Here is a 23,405-nt window from a genome sequence, read left to right on the forward strand (position 1 = left end):
CGGTGTGTTTGTTGAGACCGATGAATTGTGGGTTTATGATCCAGTATTATCTATGGAAAATATTTGATTCTTCTCTGAATTCTTTTATGTATGATTGAGTTATCTTTGCAAGTCTCTTCGAATTATCCTTTTTGGTTTGGCCAACTAGATTGGTAGTTCTTGCAATGGGAGAAGTGCTTGGCTTTGGGTTCAATCTTGCGGTGTCCTCACCCAGTGACAGAAAGGGTTGCAAGGCACGTATTGTATTGTTGCCTTCGAGGATAACAAGATGGGGTTTTTATCATATTGCATGAATGTATCCCTCTACATCATGTCATCTTGCTTAAGGAGTTACTCTGTTTTTAACTTAATACTCTAGATGCATGCTGGATAGCGGTCGATGAGTGGAGTAATAGTAGTAGATGCAGAATCGTTTCGATCTACTTGTCTTGGACGTGGTGCATATATACATGATCATTGCCTAGATATACTCATAACTATGCTCAATTTTGTCAATTGCTCAACAGTAATTTGTTCACCCACCGTAGACTATCTATGCTCTTGAGAGAAGCCACTAGTGAAACCTATGGCCCCCGGGTCTATTCTCGTCATATCAATCTCTATCACTTTATTTACTTTCTTTGTTTTTAATTTGCCTTTTACTTTTTACTTTGCATCTATCTATCAAAAATACCAAAAATATTATTTATCATCTCTATCAGATCTCACTATCGTAAGTGACCGTGAAGGGATTGACAAACCCTAATCACGTTGGTTGCGAATTGCTATCGTTTTGTGTAGGTACGAGGGACTTGTGCGTGGTCTCCTACTGGATTGATACCTTGGTTCTCAAAAACTGAGGGAAATACTTACGCTACTTTGCTGCATCATCCTCTCCTCTTCGGGGAAATCCAACGCAGTGCTCAAGAGGTAGCAAGAAGAATTTCTGGTGCCGTTGTCGGGGAGGCTCACGCAAGCAAGTCAACCATACCAAGTACCCATCGCAATCCCTATCTCTCGCATTACATTATTTGCCATTTGCCTCTCGTTTTCCTCTCCCCACTTCACCCTTGCCGTTTTATTTGCCCTCTCTCTCCCAATCTCCTCCTCTCTTTCCCGTTTGCCTTTTTCTCGTTGCCTTTCTGTTTGCTTGTGTGTTGGATTACTTGTTGCCATGGCGCAAGATATTACCAAATTGTGTGACTTCTCGAATACCAATAATAATGATTTCCTTAGTACTCCAATTGCTCCTCTTAATAATGATGAGTCTTGTGAAATCAATACCGCTTTGTTGAATCTTGTTATGAAAGATCAATTCGCCGGCCTTCCTAGAGAAGATGCCGCTACTCATCTAAACAATTTTGTTGATTTGTGTGATATGCAAAAGAAGAAAGATACGGATAACAATATTGTCAAATTGAAGTTATTTCCGTTTTCACTTAGAGATCATGCTAAAGTTTGGTTTTCGTCTTTGCCTAAAAATTGTATTGATTCTTGGAACAAGTGCAAAGATGCTTTTATCTCTAAGTATTTTCCTCCCGCTAAGATTATCACTCTTAGGAACGATATCATGAATTTTAAACAACTTGATCATGAGCATGTTGCCCAATCTTGGGAAAGAATGAAATTAATGCTTCGCAATTGCCCTACTCATGGTTTGAATTTATGGATGATCATACAAAAAATTTATGCCGGATTGAATTTTGCTTCTAGAAATCTTTTAGATTCGGCCGCGGGAGGCACTTTTATGGAAATTACGTTAGGGGATGCTACCAAATTGCTAGATAATATTATGGCTAATTATTCTCAAAGGCATACCGAAAGATCTTCTAGTAAAAAAGTGTATAGGCTTTATTTTTCAACTCAAGTTTTTCTAGGGATAGAAACTTTCAACTCAAGTTTTTCTTCATAAAATTGCATCAAAGCATCAACAATATTCTTGGTAAAGGCTTTATTTTGACTATAAGCATGAGGAGAATCTAGCACGGATTGTAACAAGGAAATACAACCAATCAAAGAGCAATTTTCATAATTAAATTCCTTGAGATCCAAAATAGTGGGTTTAGCAACATCAAGGTTTTTATTTATTTCAATCCCACTTTCATCAATTTCATCATCAAGATCTAGAAACTCTGAATTCTTAGAACGCCTTCTAGGTAAAGGAAGATAATCTTCAGATTCATCAAGATTCATATTGCAAAACAAAGATTTAATGGGGGACACATCAATAAATTTTAGATCTTCATCTTGGTTTTCATAGGAATTGGAAGAACACGCTTTAATAAAGGCATCTTTGGAAGCACGCATCCTAGCGGTTCTTTCCTTGCACTCATAAATGGAAATTCTCATGGCTTTGTGAGACTCATTGATATCATGCTTAGGAGGAATAGATATAAGCTTTAATGAATCAATTTCAAGATAAATTCTATCAACGTTCCTAGCCAAATCATCAACTTTAAGCAATTTCTCTTCAAGCAAAGCATTAAAATTCTTTTGTGAATTCATAAACTCTTTAACACTACTCTCAAATTCAGAAGGCATATTATTAAAATTTCCATAAGAGTTATTGTAGGAAGTTCCATAATTATTAGAAGGATTACTAGGATAAGGCCTAGGATTAAAATTCCCTCTATAAGCGTTGTTTCCAAAACTATTCCTACCAACAAAATTCACATCCATAGATTCATTGTTATTCTCAAGCAAAGTAGATAAAGGTATATCATTGGGATCAAGAGGAGTATTTTTAGGAGCAAACATCTTCATAAGTTCATCCATCTTTTCACTCAAAACATTGATTTCTTCTATAGCATGCACTTTTTTACTAGAAGATCTTTCGGTATGCCTTTGAGAATAATTAGCCATAATATTATCAAGCAATTTGGTAGCATCCCCTAACGTAATTTCCATAAAAGTGCCTCCCGCGGCCGAATCTAAAAGATTTCTAGAAGCAAAATTCAATCCGGCATAAATTTTTTGTATGATCATCCATAAATTCAAACCATGAGTAGGGCAATTGTGAAGCATTAATTTCATTCTTTCCCAAGATTGGGCAACATGCTCATGATCAAGTTGTTTAAAATTCATGATGTCGTTCCTAAGAGTGATAATCTTAGCGGGAGGAAAATACTTAGAGATAAAAGCATCTTTGCACTTGTTCCAAGAATCAATACTATTTTTAGGCAAAGATGAAAACCAAACTTTAGCACGATATCTAAGTGAAAACGGAAATAACTTCAATTTCACAATATTGTTATCCGTATCTTTCTTCTTTTGCATATCACACAAATCAACAAAATTGTTTAGATGAGTAGTGGCATCTTCACTAGGAAGGCCGGCGAATTGATCTTTCATAACAAGATTCAACAAAGCGGTATTGATTTCACAAGACTCATCATTATTAGGAGGAGCAATTGGAGTACTAAGGAAATCATTATTATTGGTATTTGAGAAATCACACAATTTGGTATTATCTTGCGCCATGGCAACAAGTAATCCAACACACAAGCAAACAGAAAGGCAAAGGGAAAAAAGGCAAACAGGAAAGAGAGGAGGAGATTGGGAAAGAGAGGGCAAATAAAATGGCAAGGGTGAAGTGGGGGAGAGGAAAACGAGAGGCAAATGGAAAATAATGTAATGCGAGAGATAGGGATTGCGATGGGTACTTGGTATGGTTGACTTGCTTGCGTGAGCCTCCCCGGCAATGGCGCCAGAAATTCTTCTTGCTACCTCTTGAGCACTGCGTTGGATTTCCCCGAAGAGGAGAGGATGATGCAGCAAAGTAGCGTAAGTATTTCCCTCAGTTTTTGAGAACCACGATACCAATCCAGTAGAAGACCATGCACAAGTCCCTCGTACCTACACAAAACAATAGCAACTCGCACCCAACGCGATTAGGGGTTGTCAATCCCTTCACGGTCACTTACGATAGTGAGATCTGATAGAGATGATAAATAATATTTTTTGTATTTTTGATAGATAGATGCAAAGTAAAAAGTAAAAGGCAAAGTGAAAACAAAGAAAGCAAATAAAGTGATAGAGATTGATATGATGAGAATAGACCCGGGGGCCATAGGTTTCACTAGTGGCTTCTCTCAAGAGCATAGATAGTCTACGGTGGGTGAACAAATTACTGTTGAGCAATTGACAGAATTGAGCATAGTTATGAGTATATCTAGGCAATGATCATGTATATAGGCATCACGTCCAAGACAAGTAGATCGAAACGATTCTGCATCTACTACTATTACTCCACTTATCGACCGCTATCCAGCATGCATCTAGAGTATTAAGTTAAAAACAGAGTAACGCCTTAAGCAATATGACATGATGTAGAGGGATAAATTCATGCAATATGATAAAAAAACCATCTTGTTATCCTCGATGGCAACAATACAATGCGTGCCTTGCAACCCTTTCTGTCACTGGGTAAGGACACCGCAAGATTGAACCCAAAGCTAAGCACTTCTCCTGTTACAAGAACTACCAATCTAGTTGGCCAAACCAAAAAGGATAATTCGAAGAGACTTGCAAAGATAACTCAATCATACATAAAAGAATTCAGAGAAGAATCAAATATTTTCCATAGATAATACTGGATCATAAACCCACAATTCATCGGTCTTAACAAACACACCGCAAAAAGAAGATTACATCGAATAGATCTCCATGAGAGAGGGGGAGAACATTGTATTGAGATCCAAAAAGAGAGAAGAAGCCATCTAGCTACTAGCTATGGACCCGAAGGTCTGAAGTAAACTACTCACACTTCATCAGAGGGGCTATGGTGATGATGTAGAAGCCCTCCGTGGTGGATGCCCCCTCCGGTGGAGCTCCGGAACAGGCCCCAAGATGGGATCTCGTGGATACAGAAGGTTGCGGTGGTGGAATTAGGTTTTTGGCTCATGTTCTGATCGTTCGGGGATACGTAGGTATATATAGGAGGAAGGAGTACGTCGGTGGAGCTCCGAGGGGCCCACGAGGTAGGGGGCACGCCCAGGGGGCGCGCCCTCCGCCCTCGTGACCTCCTCGGGCACTACTTGGAGTAGGGTCCAAGTCTCCTGGATCACGTTCGGTTGGAAAATCACGATCCCGAAGGTTTCATTCCGTTTGGACTCCGTTTGATATTATGTTTCTTCGAAATACTAAAAAAGGCAAAAAACAGCAATTCTGGGCTGGGCCTCTGGTTAGTAGGTTAGTCCCAAAATTAATATAAAAGTGGAAAATAAAGCCCAATATAGTCCAAAACAGTAGATAAAGTAGCATGGAGCAATCAAAAATTATAGATACATTGGAGACATATCAGTTCTTTTGGTGCCGCCTTAGCCGATAGAGCGGAACGTAAGGTAGCAAAACACGAGAGCCGGGCAAACCCCACATTTGACCAAAGACATGATTCGGAGCTGATGCATATAAGGCCAAACTCGCGATGTTGAACACTCCCTAAGGTATTCGGACTTTATAATGTGTACTGGGCTTAATAATGCCCTTGATAATAAGCCCTGAGTTTCCAGGTATGAGCAATAGTCTGGTGTGACAAAAATGCTGAAAACGCCAGTATCCCTCCCGGTTTTATAAAGTTTCCGGAGGGGAAGAAGCAACAAGAGACATTAAAAAGGTTTACGCAGGGTCTTAATCTAAAAAGAAACCTTTGAGCGGGGCCCTGCTGCACGTCTGCGCCTTTGTCTCCGTTGTGCCGTATCCTGGAAGGGTGTAGCACGATGATCATCTGTAAAAAGAAAAAGCTCAGGTGAAAGATTTTGTGTGAGGAGTTCGTTAATCTGAATGAACCATGAAAATGCAATATGTGATTGTATTGATAGGGTCGAGCCAAACTATGGGCTCTTTTTGTGGGCAGCCCCTAACATCTTTTGTGGGAAAATCCCAACTGGGTTGTTACATTGGGTGGAGCGCCGGACTCGTCTAACCGTGTCTGTGGTCTTGACGACTGACCATTTATCCTGGTTGGAGGGATCGCTCAGTGTTCGACTGCTAGAGCCGCCACGTATTCTTCCACGCGTAAGGAACGCTCTGTATTTCCGCTAACTGTGATGACGCCGCGTGGATCAGGCATCTTAAGTTTAAGGTAGGCATAATGTGGTACTGCGTTAAAACGAGCAAAGTCCGTTCTTCTGAGTAGTGTGTGATAGCCTCTTCGGAATGGAGCGATGTCGAAGGTTAGTTCCTCACTTCTGAAGTTGTCGGGGGAACTGAATACAACCTCTAGTACTAGAGAGCCCGTACAGTGGGCCTCGACGCCTGGTATCACTCCTTTAAAGGTAGTGTTGCTTAGGCTGATTCTTGAAGGGTCTATCCCCATTTTGCGGACAGTGTCCTGATATATCAGGTTTAGACTACTGCCGCCGTCCATAAGGACTCGTGTGAGATGGTATCCGTCAATTATTGGGTCGAGTACCAAGGCAACCGATCGTCCCTGCCGGATACTAGTCGGATGGTCCCTGCGATCAAAGGTGATTGGGCAGGCTGACCAGGAATTAAATTTGGGGGCGATGGGCTCTACAGCGTATACGTCTCAGAGTGCACATTTGCGCCTACTCTTTGGAATGTGAGTTGCGTAAATCATATTCACTGTTTTGACTTCTGGTGGGAATTTTTTCTGTCCTCCAGTGTTCTGCTGGCGAGGCTCATCCTCGTCTTCACTTGGCGTCTCCCTCCCCTTTTGTTTGGCATTCAGCTTGCCGGCCTGCTTGAAAACCCAACACTCTCTGTGGGTGTGGTTTGCAGGTTTTTTGGGGGTGCCGTGAATCTGACATAATTTTTCTAGAATCTTGTTTAGGCTGGACGGTCCATCTTTGTTGCCTTTAAATGGCTTATTCCGTTGACGGGGTCAAGAGCCACTGAATCCGGCGTTGACCGTCGTGTTCTCTAGGCTATCATCATTGTTTCGACGCTTGTTTTTGTTGCGTCGCGGCTTCCCGTTGCCATCTCTGACTTTGGATGTGCCTGGGTCGCTGGTGCCGCTACGGGCTAGCCAGCTATCCTCGCCCGTGCAAAAGCGGGTCATAAGGCTTGTTAAGGCTTCCATTGTCCTCGGCTTTTCTTGGCCGAGGTTTCTGGCAAGCCATTCGTCCCGGATACTGTGTTTGAAGTCCGCTAAGGCCTCGGCGTCCGGGCAATCAAGTATCTGATTCTTCTTAGTAAGAAATGTGTTCCAGAGTTTTCGGGCTGACTCTCCGGGCTGTTGAATTATGTGACTTAGGTCGTCTGCGTCCGGAGGTCGGGCATAGGTCCCTTGAAAATTGGCCCTAAAAGCATCCTCAAGTTCTTCCCAACTTCCAGTTGAGTTTTCAGGAAGGCTTTTCAACCAGTGCCGAGCTGGTCCTTTCAATTTGAGGGGTAGGTACTTAATGGCGTGGAGATCGTCTCCGCGAGCCATGTGGATATGAAGGATAAAGTCCTCGATCCAGACCCCAGGGTCTGTCGTTCCGTCGTATGCCTCTATATTCACGGGTTTAAATCCTTCCGAAAATTCATGATCCAGCACCTCATCGGTGAAGCACAGGGGATGTGTGGCACCCCTGTATTTGGATGTGTCGTGGCATGCTGTCGACGGTTGTTGTGTTCGGTGCTGATTCCTAGCTGGTATTCGATCAATGTGATCGTTTCGGTAGCTCTGATCCTGTGCCGAAGCGCGCTTTCTAGATCCATAGATGGATCTGGCCATACCGGACTTTTTGTCCAGGAGCTCATGTAGATCGTGTGCTGTCTTGTGTGCAGCATCATTAGCCGTCTTGTCACGGCCACGGGGCGGTCGGTCTGGCTGATCGGTCATTTTCGGCTGAATGGGCTCTATGGCCTCGTCGTCGAATTCGGGCAGCAGCTTGCGCTCTGGATAGCTCTTTGTGTGACGATCGCCGCTGTATTTTTCTTCTGTGTCGAGCACTTTGTTCCACCTACGGTTGAGTGTATCCTGCGCGGCCTTAAGCCTTTGCTTCTGCTTCTTTAGGCTCCTTGCGGTGGCGATAAGCCTTCCGTGGAGGTTCTCTTGTTCCAAGAGTTTTTCAGGGATGATGAGTGCATCATCGTCCGGGTTGTTCTCTTCTCCGGAGACAAGTTGGTGAATTTTACCCTCGGGGTCGGCATCATCTAGCGTCGACTCCGGACTATGTTCATCATCCCCTGGCTCATCCTGCTCCATCGCTGGGTCCATGGGGTCGTCGTTTCCTTTGGAGTCAACCGGGGTGTTATGATGTCTTGCGTTGTTGTCGCTGTTTTACTGTGGCGAGATTTAGAGCGGCGCCTACGGCGCCGTTTTTGTGGCTTATCGAGGGGAGTATCCTTCGTTGCATCGTCACCATCGCCTTCTTTTGGTGTGTCCACATATATATATCGTATGATGAGGTGGCAGTCCAACGCCCAGTGAGCGGTGGTTCCTGTTCTTCTCCTGCATCATCGTAAATACCGTCTACGTCTTCGGAGTCGAAATCGAGCGTGTCGGTTAAGTCATCGACAGTGGCTATGAAGTGGGTGGTGGGTGGGGAACGAATTTCTTTGTCGTTCGCTTCCCACTCGAGCTGGACATAGTTCGGCCAAGAATCTCCTGACAAGGAAAGAGATCTTAATGAGTTCAGCACATCCCCCAAGGGCGAGTGCTGAAAAATATACGCTGTGCGGTGAACTCCATGACATGTGCCCAATCGGATTCGATAGGCATGGACGCACGCGGTTTGGATCCTATAGCCGGAGACGAGTCCGAGGGTCCGATGAAACCACCCTCACGGGAGGTGGGATCAGTGTTCGGCTCCAATGCCGATGAGTGTTCGGCCTCCATGGCGGGGTCTATCCACCCGTCCTCGGAAGGCACGATCTGCTCCGGATTGATTCCCGGCGCCACCGCAGGCGAGATCTCCCGAACAATGTCCAATGGCAGATCAAAGTCATACCCGTCATGAGCGTTCGGCACAGCTGATCGACATGGGCTCGAACACGTCGAAGATCAAGTCTCCGCGGATGTCGGCAGTATAGTTCAAGCTTCCAGGCCTGACCTGATGGCCAGGGGCGTAGCTATCGATCTGCTCCAGATGGCCAAGCGAGTTGGCCCGCAGTACAATGCCGCCGAATACGAGGATCTGTCCGGGAAGGAAAACCTCCCCCTGGACTACATCGTTGAAGATGATTGAAGGAGCCATGAAGCCTTATCGCGACGGCACAGTGGAACTCTCAATGAAAGCACCAATGTCGGTGTTAAAACCGGCAGATCTCGGGTAGGGGGTCCCGAACTGTGCATCTATGGCTAATGGTAACAGGAGGCAGGGGACACGATGTTTTACCCAGGTTCGGGCCCTCTCGATGGAGGTAATACCCTACTTCCTGCTTGATTAATCTTGATGATATGAGTATTACAAGAGTTGATCTACCACGAGATCGTAGAGGCTAAACCCCAGAAGCTAGCCTATGATTATGATTGTTCTTGTCCTATGGACTAAACCCTCCGGTTTATATAGACACCGGAGGGGGCTAGGGTTACACAGAGTCGGTTACAGAGAAGGAAATCTACATATCCGAATCGCCAAGCTTGCCTTCCACGCAAAGGAGAGTACCATCCGGACACGGGACGAAGTCTTCAATCTTGTATCTTCATAGTCCAACAGTCCGGCCAAAGTATATAGTCCGGCTGTCCGAGGACCCCTTACTCCAGGACTCCCTCAGTTCCCTCCCTCTCCGGCGGCGGGAGAAAAATGTTGTCAAATTTTATAACAATGTTCATGTTTAAAGGTATTTGCAATTTCAAAAAATGTTCATGTTTTGATACATATGTGAATGGCAGTGGCATGGCATCGGGAGAAAATCCCAACCAAATATATATTTTTTCCCGAGAAGGTTGAGTAGCCCAACAAATCAAGTCTGAATTATCTATGTCTATCTCTCCCAAAAAATGATATAAAATAGCATATTAATGCATAAAAACATCCAAGATGGATAATATAATAGCATGTAACAATCAAAAATTATAGATACGTTGAAGACGTATCAACATACCATGTTGTTAAACCCTAGAGATCTTGTGTGGCTACACCTTCACAAAGACCACTTCCCCAACAAGCACAAGTCCAAGCTTCTACCTCATGCCGATGGACCATTCAAGGTGCTCACACACTACAATAACAATGCCTACAAGATCGACATTCCACGCGACAATTACAACGTGAGCGACATCTTCGATGTCAAGGACCTATCTCCCTAACATGGTGAAATTAATGATCCGAGGTCGGATCTTCCCCAAGGGGAGGGGAAGATGATGTGGAGCATCCTTCGGTCATCCCCGTGCGTACATGACCCCTCGTTGCAGCTGCTGCTAGCCCATGCACATGGGTGTGTACCGTGCCAACGGGGCCCCCATGCCCATGGGCCCTACTTACCCCGTGCACACGGGCCCTACAGGAATTTGGTCGCGGAGTGTTTGTTTTATCCTCCACGATAGCATAAGCATTACGGTGGGTGAACAAATTACTGTCGAGCAATTGATAGAAAAGCGAATAATTATGAGATTATCTAGGCATTATCATGTATATAGGCATCACGTCCGCGACAAGTAGACCGACTCCTGCCTGCATCTACTACTATTACTCCACACATCGACCGCTATCCAGCATGCATCTAGAGTATTAAGTTCATAAGAACAGAGTAACGCATTAAGAAAGAGGACATGATGTAGAGGGATAAACTCATGCAATATGATATAAACCCCATCTTTTTATCCTTGATGGCAACAATACAATACGTGCCTTGCAACCCTTATTATCACTGGGTAAGGACACCGCAAGATTGAACCCAAAGCTAAGCACTTCTCCCATTGCAAGAAAGATCATTCTAGTAGGCCAAACCAAACTGATAATTCGAAGGGACTTGCAAAGATAACTCAATCATACATAAAAGAATTCGGAGGAGATTCAAATATTTCTCATAGATAAACTTGATCATAAACCCACAATTCATCGGATCTCGACAAACACACCGCAAAAAGAGTTACATCGAATAGATCTCTAAGAAGATCGAGGAGAACATGGTATTGAGATCCAAAAAGAGAGAATAAGCCATCTAGCTAATAACTATGGACCCAAAGGTCTGTGGTAAACTACTCACAACTCATCAGAAGGGCTATGGTGTTGATGTAGAAGCCCTCCTATCTCCTGGCCACCTCGCGAGCTTCTTGACTTGCACTCCAAGTCCTCTGGATCACGTTCGTTCCAAAAATCACGCTCCCGAAGGTTTCATTCTGTTTGGACTCTGTTTGATATTCCTTTTCTTCGAAATACTGAAATAGGCAAAAAAAACAGCAATACGGGCTGGGCCTCCGGTTAGTAGGTTAGTCCCAAAAATGATATAAATGCGTAAAATAAAGCCCATAAACATCCAAAAGGGGTAATATAATAGCATGGAACAACCAAAAATTATAGATACATTGGAGACGTATCAGATCACAAGGAGGTTGATTAGAATACTAGTAATTATTCTTTACCACCTTACATTTAGCTCCTGATCAAGTCGACTACACATTCGTAAACGGTTCACGTTCCTTCTGCAGGAGAAGCAACACCAGCTTGCAGCCGAAAGCCTTACTTCGCCGATGAGGCCCAAGTGGGACACCCCTCTCAACCGGGCCTTGAACTAACTTAAGGGACTCCCTTTGGGCCAGCAGCCGCAATATGGACGTGTGCACGGCGCCGGAAACGGCGCCACATGGAAGGTGTTTTACAACAAGGGCCCGGAGGCCAAGAAGTAGAAAAAGAACTTTAGTCGGGCGAACATCGACGAGAAGGTGAAGCTTGCATTCGAGAAAAAAGCAGTCGATGATGCGCAAAAAGCAGTCGAGGAGAAAAATGAGTTGCTACAGCCGGCAGTAGATGCAGCTGTAAATGCCTGCAGAAATGATTTCACTACTAACTTGGTCCCGGCTATCATCAACTGGATGAACGAAAATCCAGACAAGACAGTACATGATTTCCCCATGCCCAGTTTCATCGCGAGCAACTCCGTGAACAACACCACTGCACCATCACCTGCTCACACAACTGGGCCTGCTCTCGCACCCACACCCGCTCATAGCATCCCATCCTTAGTCTCTGGCACGCTAGGCGGGCCTTCGTCTTTGGCTGAGCTCGACGCCCTCACGGTAATTACATGTCGCACCAACATATATATCTAGAATTTTCCATTTTCGTTTCCTTTCGGATGTTTTACGCCGCAGACATGTGTTTGCAGGCCGACGAAACCCCATGCACCATACTCTACTTGATCAAAGGCCATAAGGTGGACGTGGGAAAGGGGGTGATAACGAAGCCCTTGCAACTCACATTCCACAGACAGCCGATGCCCGCTGGGCACTTCAGGGTTAACTTCTCGAGTGTGAAACTGGGGCATGAGGATTTGCCTGCTGCATTACGGCTAGGAGGAGAGGACGATGAGACCCCGCTGCGGATCGGAAGCTGCAAGGGTTGGGTGCTGCTATGGCCGAAGAATCTTCTTCATCTGGAGCCAGCCGAGCACAACAATAACCACACATCAACAAGTATGTATGGAGACCACCAACCCGCCTATGCAATTACCAGCTCCTGTAGTGCCGGGTGAGAGCGGTGGATGACGTGATGAAGGGGGTCCAATAGTGGCTGATGTAATCAGCCCCGTAGAACAAAGAATGGATGATGAGATGGAAGAGATGGAGGACCCAATGGGTTTCCTCAATACATGCGCCTATGACGGTGACTTAGATATGATGAGTCAGCCATATGACGAATCGGGCTATCAGCATGCTGATGAGGATATGGATGATCTGCCCAGGCAGGAACGTCCTAGCAGGGATTGCAAGAAGTCTCTCTTCATGGAATCCTCATAGGACACGCCTGAAGATGCCGCCTCAACACAGGCTCAACTAGCCGGGGGTCATACAGTGCTTAGCCCGACAACAGTGGGGCAGGGGTTAAGGAAGGGTCTGGAAGGTGTGCCCACGAAAAAGGAGAGGAAGAGACCAGGGAAGATAGGCTCAGTTGCCTACAAACAAGCCAGAGCACATAGCAGCTAGATGGTGGATTTTGAAGAGCGTGTACCCGTCAAAGGTGCGGCCATGTTCCATGTCACGGGCGAGCCGATGCTACTGCCGAAACCGCTGGAGGCACTATCAGGGGATCTCAGGAGACTGCACAATCATGTGTTATCGACTAAGAAAAGCCTACTAGCCTCGAAGGATCCAGGATATCCGACATATGCGGCTCGTGTGCCTGAGGGGAAGTGCTACATCGACACACGGCCCACGGAGGTGTTCTTCCTGCGGTTTTACAATCGTCCGCCTTTTTGCGCTACATATGAGCTCCGTCATGAAGAGAGAAGAAGTCTCGCAAATCTATATGGCGGATCCGTACTACATGCACGAGTCCTTCTTGAGTCTCGGTGACTTTGAGCGTGAAACTGCTAGGGAGTACCTCCAAAACTTCATGGTGCAGAATAAGGACCAGGAAACTGTCCTCCTACCTTATCATCAAAGTAAGTCAGTTCCGGACAACCCTTTCGTACACTTCAATCATTCCTTCTCGCTCATATGGAGAATAATTTGAGGTGTGTACCGTGCACATGGGTGTGTACCGTACCAACGGGGCCCCCATGCCCATGGGCCCTACTTACCCCGTGCGCACGGGCCCTACAGGAATTCGGCCGCGGAGTGTTTATTTTGTCCTCCACTCGTCCCTCACCTCCAGCCACCTATATATTTTGTACCTAGGCCATTTTTTAGGATTAGCGAAGTGCATGAGATTATCTAGAGGGAACTTTACTCATCTAGTACACCTATTGGAGATCAAGACCTCGTACGAGAAGATCCCAAGTGGATATCAAGACCTCCTCTTGGAGAAGACTATCATTGAGACCTCACCTCCTTTGGAGTGGGAGGAACCCAAGCCTGGAAGAACCTTACCTTTGTGGTATTTCCCCTTGATTGTTCTTATATACTTGTGGATCATATGTATGCTATTATAGTGGATGTATGATTTAGGTTTGTTTGAGTGATTTCCTCTTGTTGCTCATCCCTTTTCCCCCTCCAAGTGTGAAAAGATCATCCATTAGGGTTTCACCCTACAATAGTACCCCTTTCGAACTCGACACTAATTATGTAGAGTCCCCAATGGACAATTCTCGGCAAAGATCTGTTTGCATGAGAGGTGTGCATCGAATGCCCTTTGCCGATAACTGTTCTCAGCAAAAGCTTTATCTAGTTTTTTTTTGGCCCTTCACCGTGTGTCTCGGGCACTCGGCAAAGTAGGCGATTCTAGTAGTGACTCATGCCACCGCACATTCATTATCTTTACAAACAAACAATAATATTGGTTAAGTTGACTGGGTGGCGGCCTTCAAGGGAGCAACTGATAATAGTGCAAAAAAAAAAGATAGCCCAGTGCACTCACTGGCGGCTGAGGTAATTCTTTGGTTTCATCAATTCCCATAGGTAAACCATATTATATTGTTTGGTCATTCTCTAATATGTTGCTTGCATGCATTCTCCTGCCTTTTTCATTTGAGGTAAATCTTGGCTTCTTGTTGGCGTTAGGTTTTTGTTAGGCAATCTTGTTGGCATTAGATGGCTACAATGTGCTTGCGTTCTTCTGCCTTCTACATTTGAGTTAAATCATGGGCTATATGGCTAAGTTCTTTTGTTGGCTTCCAAAATAAGCTGTCCCTGCCCAGATTATTCTAGAAGCCCAACCAAAAATATATATATATAAAGTCTAAATTAGTAGGCTTTTGAAAAAATTTGATCGGACTTCTAGAATAAGTTGGGTAAGCTCAAAAAAGTCACAAAAAAATTTTAAAGGTAACATGTTTTAACTTTGAGTAGGCCATAGCCTTTTGTGACATGAAATTTGCCTAGGTAACTTGTTGTAGTCCTGCGAGTTGGACTATTTTGATATTTGAATTGATCTAAATCCTCCTAATGTTTGTTGTTTTCTTGCAAAATACTCCCTCCGTTCAGGATTACTCGTCCAAGAAATGAATGTATCTAGATGTATTTTAGTTGTAGATACATCCATTTTTGTGACAAGTAATTCCGAACGGAGGGAGTAGATGAAAATCATCTTAATAACAAGTATAAAAATGTTTGCAATTTTTTTGAAAAATAAACGTTGTGTTTTAAAAAAATAACGCCTCATAGGTCTTTCACAAAGCACATACCTTGATAAGATATTGAAGAAGTTCAATATGGATCAGTCTAAGAAAGGGTTCTTGCATGTGTTGCAAGGTGTGAAATTGAGCTCAGCTCAATGCCCGACCACAGCAGAAGATAGAGAAAAGATGAGTGTCATCCCCTATGCCTCAGCTATAGGGTCTATCATATATGCCATGTTGTGTACCAGACCTGATATAAACCTTGCCGTAAGTTTGGTAGGAAGGTACCAAAGTAATCTCGGCATGGAACATTGGACAGCGGTCAAGAACATCCTAAAGTACCTGAAAAGGACTAAGGATATGTTTCTCGTTTATGGAGGTGACGAAGAGCTCGTCGTAAAGGGTTACGTCGACGCTAGCTTCGACACAGATCTGGATGACTCTAAGTCACAAACCGGATACGTGTATATTTTGAATGGTGGGGCAGTAAGCTGGTGCAGTTGCAAGCAAAGCGTCGTGGCGGGATCTACATGTGAAGCAGAGTACATGGCAGCCTCGGAGGCAGCACATGAAGCAATCTGGGTGAAGGAGTTCATCACCGACCTAGGAGTCATACCCAATGCGTCAGGGTCGATCACACTCTTCTGTGACAACACTGGAGCTATTGCACTTGCCAAGGAGCCCAGGTTTCACAAGAAGACCAGGCACATCAAGCGTCGCTTCAACTCCATACGTGAAAATGTTCAAGATGGAGACATATATATTTGTAAAGTACATACGGACCTGAATGTAGCAGATCCGTTGACTAAACCTCTCCCTAGGGCAAAACATGATCAACACCAGAACTCTATGGGTGTTCGACTCATCACAATGTAACTAGAATATTGACTCTAGTGCAAGTGGGAAACTGTTGGAAATATGCCCTAGAGGCAATAATAAAATGGTTATTATTATATTTCTTTGTTCATGATAATTGTCTGTTATTCATGCTATCATTGTGTTATCCGGAAATCGTAATACACGTGTGAATACATAGACCACAACATGTCCCTAGTAAGCCTCTAGTTGACTAGCTCGTTGATCAACAAATAGTCATGGTTTCCTTACTATGGGCATTGGATGTCATTGATAACGGGATAGCTCAAAGATCGTGTAGTTCGTTTAGCTAGAGCTTTTCCAAATGTCAAGTATCATTTCCTTAGACCATGAGATTGTGCAACTCCTGGATACCGTAGGAGTGCTTTGGGTGTGCCAAACATCACAACGTAACTGGGTGACTATAAAGGTGCACTACGGGTATCTTCGAAAGTGTCTGTTGGGTTGGCACGAATCAAGACTGGGATTTGTCACTCCGTATGACGGAGAGGTATCTCTGGGCCCACTCGGTAATGCATCATCATAATGAGCTCAATGTGACCAAGTGTCTGGTCACGGGATCATGCATTACGGTACGAGCAAAGTGACTTGCCGGTAACGAGATTAAATGAGGTATTGGGATACCGACGATCGAGTCTCGGGCAAGTCACGTACCGATTGACAAAGGGAATTGTATACGGGATTGATTGAATCCTCGACATCGTGGTTCATCCGATGAGATCATCGAGGAGCATGTGGGAGCCAACATGGGTATCCAGATCCCGTTGTTGGTTATTGACCGGAGAGGCGTCTCAGTCATGTATGCATGTCTCCCGAACCCGTAGGGTCTACACACTTAAGGTTCGGTGATGCTAGGGTTGTAGAGATATGAGTATGCAGTAACCTAAAAGTTGTTCGGAGTCCCGGATGAGTTCCCGGACGTCACGAGGAGTTCCGGAATGGTCCGGAGGTGAAGAATTATATATAGGAAGTGCAGTTTCGGCCATCGGGAAAGTTTCGGGGGTCACCGGTATTGTACCGGGACCACCGGAAGGGTCCCGGGGGTCCATCGGGTGGGGCCACCTATCCCGGAGGGCCCCATGGGCTGAAGTGGGAGGGGAACCAGCCCCTGGTGGGCTGGTGCGCCCCCCTTGCCCTCCCCTGCGCCTAGGGTTGGAAACCCTAGGGGTGGGGGCGCCTCTACTTGCCTTGGGGGGCAAGCCACCCCCTTGGCCGCCGCCCCCCTTGGAGATCCCATCTCCTAGGGCCGGCGCCCCCCTAGAGGGCCTATATAAAGAGGGGGGAGGGAGGGCAGCCGGACCCATGCTCTTGGCGCCTCCCTCTCCCCTTGCTACACCTCTCCCTCTCGTAGAAGCTTGGCGAAGCCCTGCCGAGATCGCTGCTGCATCCACCACCACGCCGTCGTGCTGCTGGATCTCCATCAACCTCTCCTTCCCCTTGCTGGATCAAGAAGGAGGAGACGTCTTCCTCAACCGTACGTGTGTTGAACGCGGAGGTGCTGTCCGTTCAGCACTAGGATCATCGGTGATTTGGATCACGACGAGTACGACTCCCTCAACCCTGTTCTCTTGAACACTTCCGCTCGCGATCTACAAGGGTATGTAGATGCACTCCTTTCTCTCGTTGCTAGATGAACTCATAGGTTGATCTTGGTGAAAGCGTAGAATTTTTTTTATTTTCTGCAACGTTCCCCAACAATAGAAACATCATTACTATCCTCAGAAGGTTTTTCTACCTCGGGTTCACTAGGAGTATGCAAAGTCCTATCATTTTTCTTTTTTCTTTTTAGATGGACTATGTGCATCAACATTAATCCTTTGAGAGTCTTGTTCAATTCTTTTAGGGTGACCTTCAGGATAAAGTGGCTCCAGAGTCATTCTACCTCCTCTAGTCATTACTCTAACGACATGATCATTCATATTGTTATTCATTTCATTGAGCAAATCATTTTGAGATTTAGTAACTTATTCTAACTGGGTTGGACCATAGATGCATGTTTACCTACACCTTTAACATCATTAGCAATTCTAAACATCAAGTCACTCAAGCGATCAATCGTGTAGGCATTACGTTTCAATTGTTTCATAACATACGCATTAAAATGTTCTTCCTTAACAATGTAATTATCGAATTCATCCAAGCATTGACTAGCAGATTTATTATAAGGGATGTCACCTTCATAAAATATCATAAGAGAATTTACCTCTACTATATGTGTCAGGGTGTCAAGTCCATGTATTTCTTCAATAGGTGGTAGATTCTTAACATCTTTAGTTTTAATACCCCTTTCTTTCATAGATTTCTTTGCCTCTTGCATTTCTTTGCCACCACACATTCATTTTCTTTACAAACAAACAATAATATTGGTTGAGTTGACTGGGTGGCGGCCTTCAAGGGAGCAACTGATAATAGTGCAAAAAAAAGAGCCCAGTGCACTCACTGGCGGCTGAGGTAATTCTTTGGTTTCATCAATTCCCCTAGGTAAACCATATTATACTGTTTGGTCATTCTCTCATATGTTGCTTGCATTCTCCTGCCTTTTTCATTTGAGGTAAATCTTGGCTTCTTGTTGGCGTTAGGTTTTTGTTAGGCAATCTTGTTGGCGTTAGATGGCTACAATGTGCTTGCATTCTTCTGACTTCTACATTTGATTTAAATCTTGGCTTCATGTTGGCCTTAGATGGGCTAGTTCTTTTGGTGGCTTTCGGAATAAGCTGTCCCTAACCAGATTATTCTAGAAGCCCAACCAAAAATATATATTTTTAAAGTCTTAATTAGTAGGCTTTTGAAAAAATTTGATCGGACTTCTAGAATAAGTTGGGTAAGCTCAAAAAAGTCACCAAATTTTTTTAAGGTAACATGTTTTAACTTTGAGTAGGCCATAGCCTTTTGTCACATGAAATTTGCCTAGGTAACTTGTTGTAGTCCTGCGATTTGGACTATTTTGATATTTGAATAGGTCTAAATCCTCCTAATGTTTGTTTTCTTGCAAAATAGATGAAAATCATCTTAATAACAAGTTTAAAAATGTTTGCAATTTTTCTGAAAAATAAATGTTGTCGTTTTTTAAAATAATGGATCACTTTAAAAAAAATTGTGATACTTTTAAAGAAATTCCCGAAAAATCTGAAAATGTACATGCTCCAGGAACTTAAATGCTCAAGCAAGTATAGTTTATTTATTTTCCTAGAAGGTTGACTGGACCAACAAAACAAAAGTCTGAATTATCTATCTCTGGCTGTGTCTCTGGAAGAAGAAGAAGAAGAAGAAGAAGAAGAAGAAGAAGAAGAAGAAGAAGAAGAAGAAGAAGAAGAAGTGGAAGGAAAGAAAGAAGTGATGGCGGCCCAGCCCAGTCCAGCCCGCGATGATGATGGAAGACGAGGCCCGACTCGGAGCCGAGCTAGGGTTGGCCTGGAAATATAGATATATATATATAGGCCAGCCGCCGCCCCCTTGCCCCGTTTTGGTTGAGAAGAAAGAAGATCGAGCGAGCGAGAAATCCCCAATCCCCACCAAACCCTAACCCAAACCCTAACCCTGATTGAAACGACCAGGAGAGGAGAGGAGAGGAGCGGATCCGGCGATGGCCGTCGAGAAGATGCACTTGTCCATGCCGTTGCCCGCCGGCTTGGAGGGTTTCCCCTTCACCACGTTCCAGGCGGAGCTGGAGGCCTTCACCGTCAAGTTGAGGGCGGAGGCGAAGAAGGCCAAGGCCAAGCCGGAGGTCAAGGAGGCCAAGGCCAAGGAGGAGAAGGCCAAGCCGGAGGTCAAGGCCAAGGTGAAGAAGGCCAAGGCGAAGGAGGCCAAGCCGGAGGTCGAGGCCAAGGCAAAGGAGGCCAAGCCGGAGGTTAAGGCCAAGGCGAAGGAGGCCAAGGCGAAGGAGGCCAAGCCGGAGGTCGAGGCCAAGTCAAAGGAGGTCAAGGCCAAGGTGGAGTTGAGGACCCTCACCAAGGAGGAGGAGGAGGCGCTCATCAAGTTCGTGGCGCTGCTGGAGAAGGAGGAGGACTTCCTCGACGCCAAGGCGGAGGCGGAGAAGGAGGCGGAGAAGTGTGGCTCCAAGAGGAAGGTGGAGTTGGAGCGGGATGAGGAGGGGGCAGCGTTCCTGGCGTGGATCGAGTCCACCAAGCCACAGACGGACCAAGTGGATTACTCGGATGGGGATGTGTCGGACGGCTACCACTCGCAGGACGACAACATCGGCAGCGACGGCAGGGTCATGTCGCGGTATGAGCGCCATGTTCAGGCCAACAACGCTCGCTGTCCTTTCTTGGTGGGGGCCTAATCCCATCCACGACGGTGCTCTTGCTCTTGTGGTCTGAGAAGCTGACGAGGAGCTTCGCCATTGCTATCCCATCTAGTACCAACCATGTATCTATCTTATCTATCTATATTTCTAGTTGATCCTGTGGACATATATATGTGGGATTGATCCGCCTACCCTGATGCTATTGTTGCGCACCGATGAAGCAATGTCATTGTGAGACTGATAATCTATCGAGTACTAGTAGTATCTAGTATATGTTAAATCTACTGGTGTTATGCCCTTCGTATGTGATGATGCAATGTCTCTGATGATGCCAATGTGATGAGATTTCTCTTGAGCCTCTCTGTGCCCTGCTGCTTGGTTTACATTGTCACTCATATGCTGTCTTGTTTGCCCATGTGATTAGACCCTTCCAGATTAGATCGTCGTTTCAATTGCCAGCTTGAGTCTTAGAGTTTAATCTTGGCCAACCTTGCTATGCCTTCTTGCTCTTCCTGGCTCTTCATGTGTATAGACTGCTTCCTAAATTCCTCATCTTGATTTGCAACAGCAAAATCTATCTATAAAACAAGGAATTACCCTTTCTCTGCTAGTTTCCATCTCTACCATCAATGCAGTGCCATAAGGCTAGTTTTTTTGGTTTGAAAAATTATTATTCTGCTTTAATGATCACATCTTCCTCTGATCATACTAGTTGTTGCTGATTTACTACAAAGTTGTACTAAATCAGTGACTGCTGTTAGTATGGATCGCAGGGAGTGCTATTATTGTCATCTCCTGAAACAAGGTACAGCTATTAATTAATTCGTCTGAGATATGTGTTTTGTTCCTGATGCTGCAAATCTTGTCTCTGAGCTTCTCTCTGCTTGCTGGTTGGTTGGATTGTGTCAGCCACACAACTCCCCTTTTTCTCCTTTCATTTCACTTATAATGTCACAACTATTCTTCTTCGTGGCCCTGGTCAGTTTGTCATGGCTTATTTTGTTAGCTACTACTCCCTCTGTCCGGAAATACTTGTCACCAAAATGAATAAAAAGGGATGTATCTAGATATATTTTAGTTCTAGATACATCCATTTTTGTCCATTTTGATGACAAGTATTTTCGGACGGAGGGAGTACTACAGTATTGTTCTATTTATTTATCGACTTTGTTGCCTTTCTGCCTTATTACCACAACTTATAATTTCTTTCTGTGATTTATTACCCATTGCCTCCACAAGAGAAGCATGTAAACTTTTCAGCGCAAGAGAAAAATCACCTCTCGCTTCAAGATACATACACAAACACCATATGCCTCTCTTGTTTTGCTTGATTGCTGTTGTGACATCATCTGATCAAGTTATGAGGTGATCTGGAACAAGGTATGTGATCAAGCTAGAGATAGAGATGTGTTCGATGAATCAAACTAGACCGCACCATGACATGTTTTGTGCACGCCGGGCATATATATGCTGTAGGCATCACACCAGAGAACAAGGCATCTGCAGGTGGACAAGACCCTCTGAAATTCGACATTTTCAGGGATGAAACTGGAACTCTACTTACCCTGAGAAATTTGACATTTTTCAGTGAATGAAATTCCAAACTCTGCCTACCCTGTATCTTCCTGTAGGTAAATATCAAGTTCCTCTTCCATGTCTGTATGGTAGACATGAGCTTGTCCCCGCGGCTCATGATAGGAGTAGGCCCACCACGCACTGATGTTGAGCGCATATGTTGGAAATGAGGTTATTTATGAAATCCTGTTAATTTTTCTTTCACTTTAGTGCATGGAAAAGCTGGGATGAAGTCGCCTCCTTCACTCTGTATGTCGGTTTATTGACTACAAACATTGCATATTTCCCATCGTCAAAACAGCGCACTTGATGTACAGTTTGCAAGCTCATTTACATCTACAGCAAGGTGTTCTATCTTTTCTTTTCATTGCCTAGAGCAGCAAGCGATCGAATGTTCAGGTTTGGATACCTCTGCTATTCCGGTCGCGCGAATGGACTATTCAATAACTAGAGAAGTTATATTCCTCATGTTCATTTGGTTTCAGATCTTTCAGCATGTTATTCTTTATCTGTCGGGGCTTGCATTATTCACTACCTGTGCAATGTTGATACTTCCCCATGATGACATCTTATCAAGCAAAGGCTGTTCTTATTTATACTCCACAGTTCACTTTTAAATTTGATAACTTGAGTGCATTTATGTCTGAATATGTTAGTCGGAAGGGATAGTGAGAGATGTCTGCTCCTGAGAAGGGGGGTTTCTTACTCAGCAAAATGTACTGCTTACTCGTGTTTAGCGACCTTCCTTTGGAGCAGGTAAGTGCAAATACTATGTGATGTGGTACACATCACATAGCATTTGCACTTACATTACCTGCCTGTATTGTTCAGAACTAAGGAATTACTATTCTCTGTCACACTACTTTATGTAAAATTACCTTGGACATAATACAATTTCATACTCCAGTCTGCAAGTTGTAAGAGCAAATAGTCAAGTATTTCCAGTTTTAAAATGTTTTGAATCATACAAGGGAGGAATATGCTTGTTTTTTAAATATTATTATTGTGATCTAATGATCACATCTCCGTGTTATCTACTACACTCCCTCCTATCCATAGTAGTTGTCACTGATTTAGTACAAAGTTGTACTAAATCAGCGATAATTATGGATCGGAGGGAGTACTATTATTGTGATCTCCTGATGTGCTTGTTCCTCATGCAATGTGTCATTGTCTCTGAGCTTCTCTCTGCTTGCTGGTTGGATTGTTTCAGCCACACAATTCCATTTTTCTCCTTTCATTTCACTTAATATCACAACTATTCTTCTCCTGTATTGTAAACTTGGCCCTGGTCAGTTTGTTATGGCTTATTTTGTTAGCTACTGTTGTTCTACTCCCTCTGTAAAGAAATATAAGAGTGTTTATATCACTACTCTAGTGATCTAAATGCTCTTATATTTCTTTACGGAGGGAGTATTTATTTACTTTCTTACCACAACTTCTAATTTCTTTCTGTGATTTCCCCATTGCCTCCACAAGAGAAGCATGTAAACTTTTCAGCGCAAGAGAAAAACACATCTCACTTTAAGATACATACAAACACTGCTGTTGTGACATGTGATCAAGTTATGAGGTGATCTGGAACAAGGCATGTGATCAAGGTAGAGACAGAGATGTGTTT

The 23,405-nt window shown here is 44.3% G+C and overlaps 1 protein-coding gene across 1 annotated transcript; it reads left to right on the forward strand.

The window, feature by feature from the left end:
* Positions 1–19,410: 19,410 nt before the first annotated feature.
* LOC123160617 (uncharacterized abhydrolase domain-containing protein DDB_G0269086) lies at positions 19,411–20,564 on the forward strand. Its single transcript, XM_044578431.1, has one exon. It carries the CDS (start codon positions 19,547–19,549, stop codon positions 20,243–20,245), a length of 699 nt encoding a protein of 232 aa, XP_044434366.1. The 5' UTR covers positions 19,411–19,546; the 3' UTR covers positions 20,246–20,564.
* Positions 20,565–23,405: the final 2,841 nt, after the last annotated feature.

Source organism: Triticum aestivum, chromosome 7B (genome assembly GCF_018294505.1).
Source record: "Triticum aestivum cultivar Chinese Spring chromosome 7B, IWGSC CS RefSeq v2.1, whole genome shotgun sequence".
Lineage (NCBI taxonomy): Eukaryota > Viridiplantae > Streptophyta > Magnoliopsida > Poales > Poaceae > Triticum > Triticum aestivum.

What these genes read in the sequence shown, in the direction of transcription:
- LOC123160617 (XM_044578431.1), top strand. Translation starts at nt 19,547, where the DNA reads ATGGCCGTCGAGAAGATGCACTTGTCCATGCCGTTGCCCGCCGGCTTG.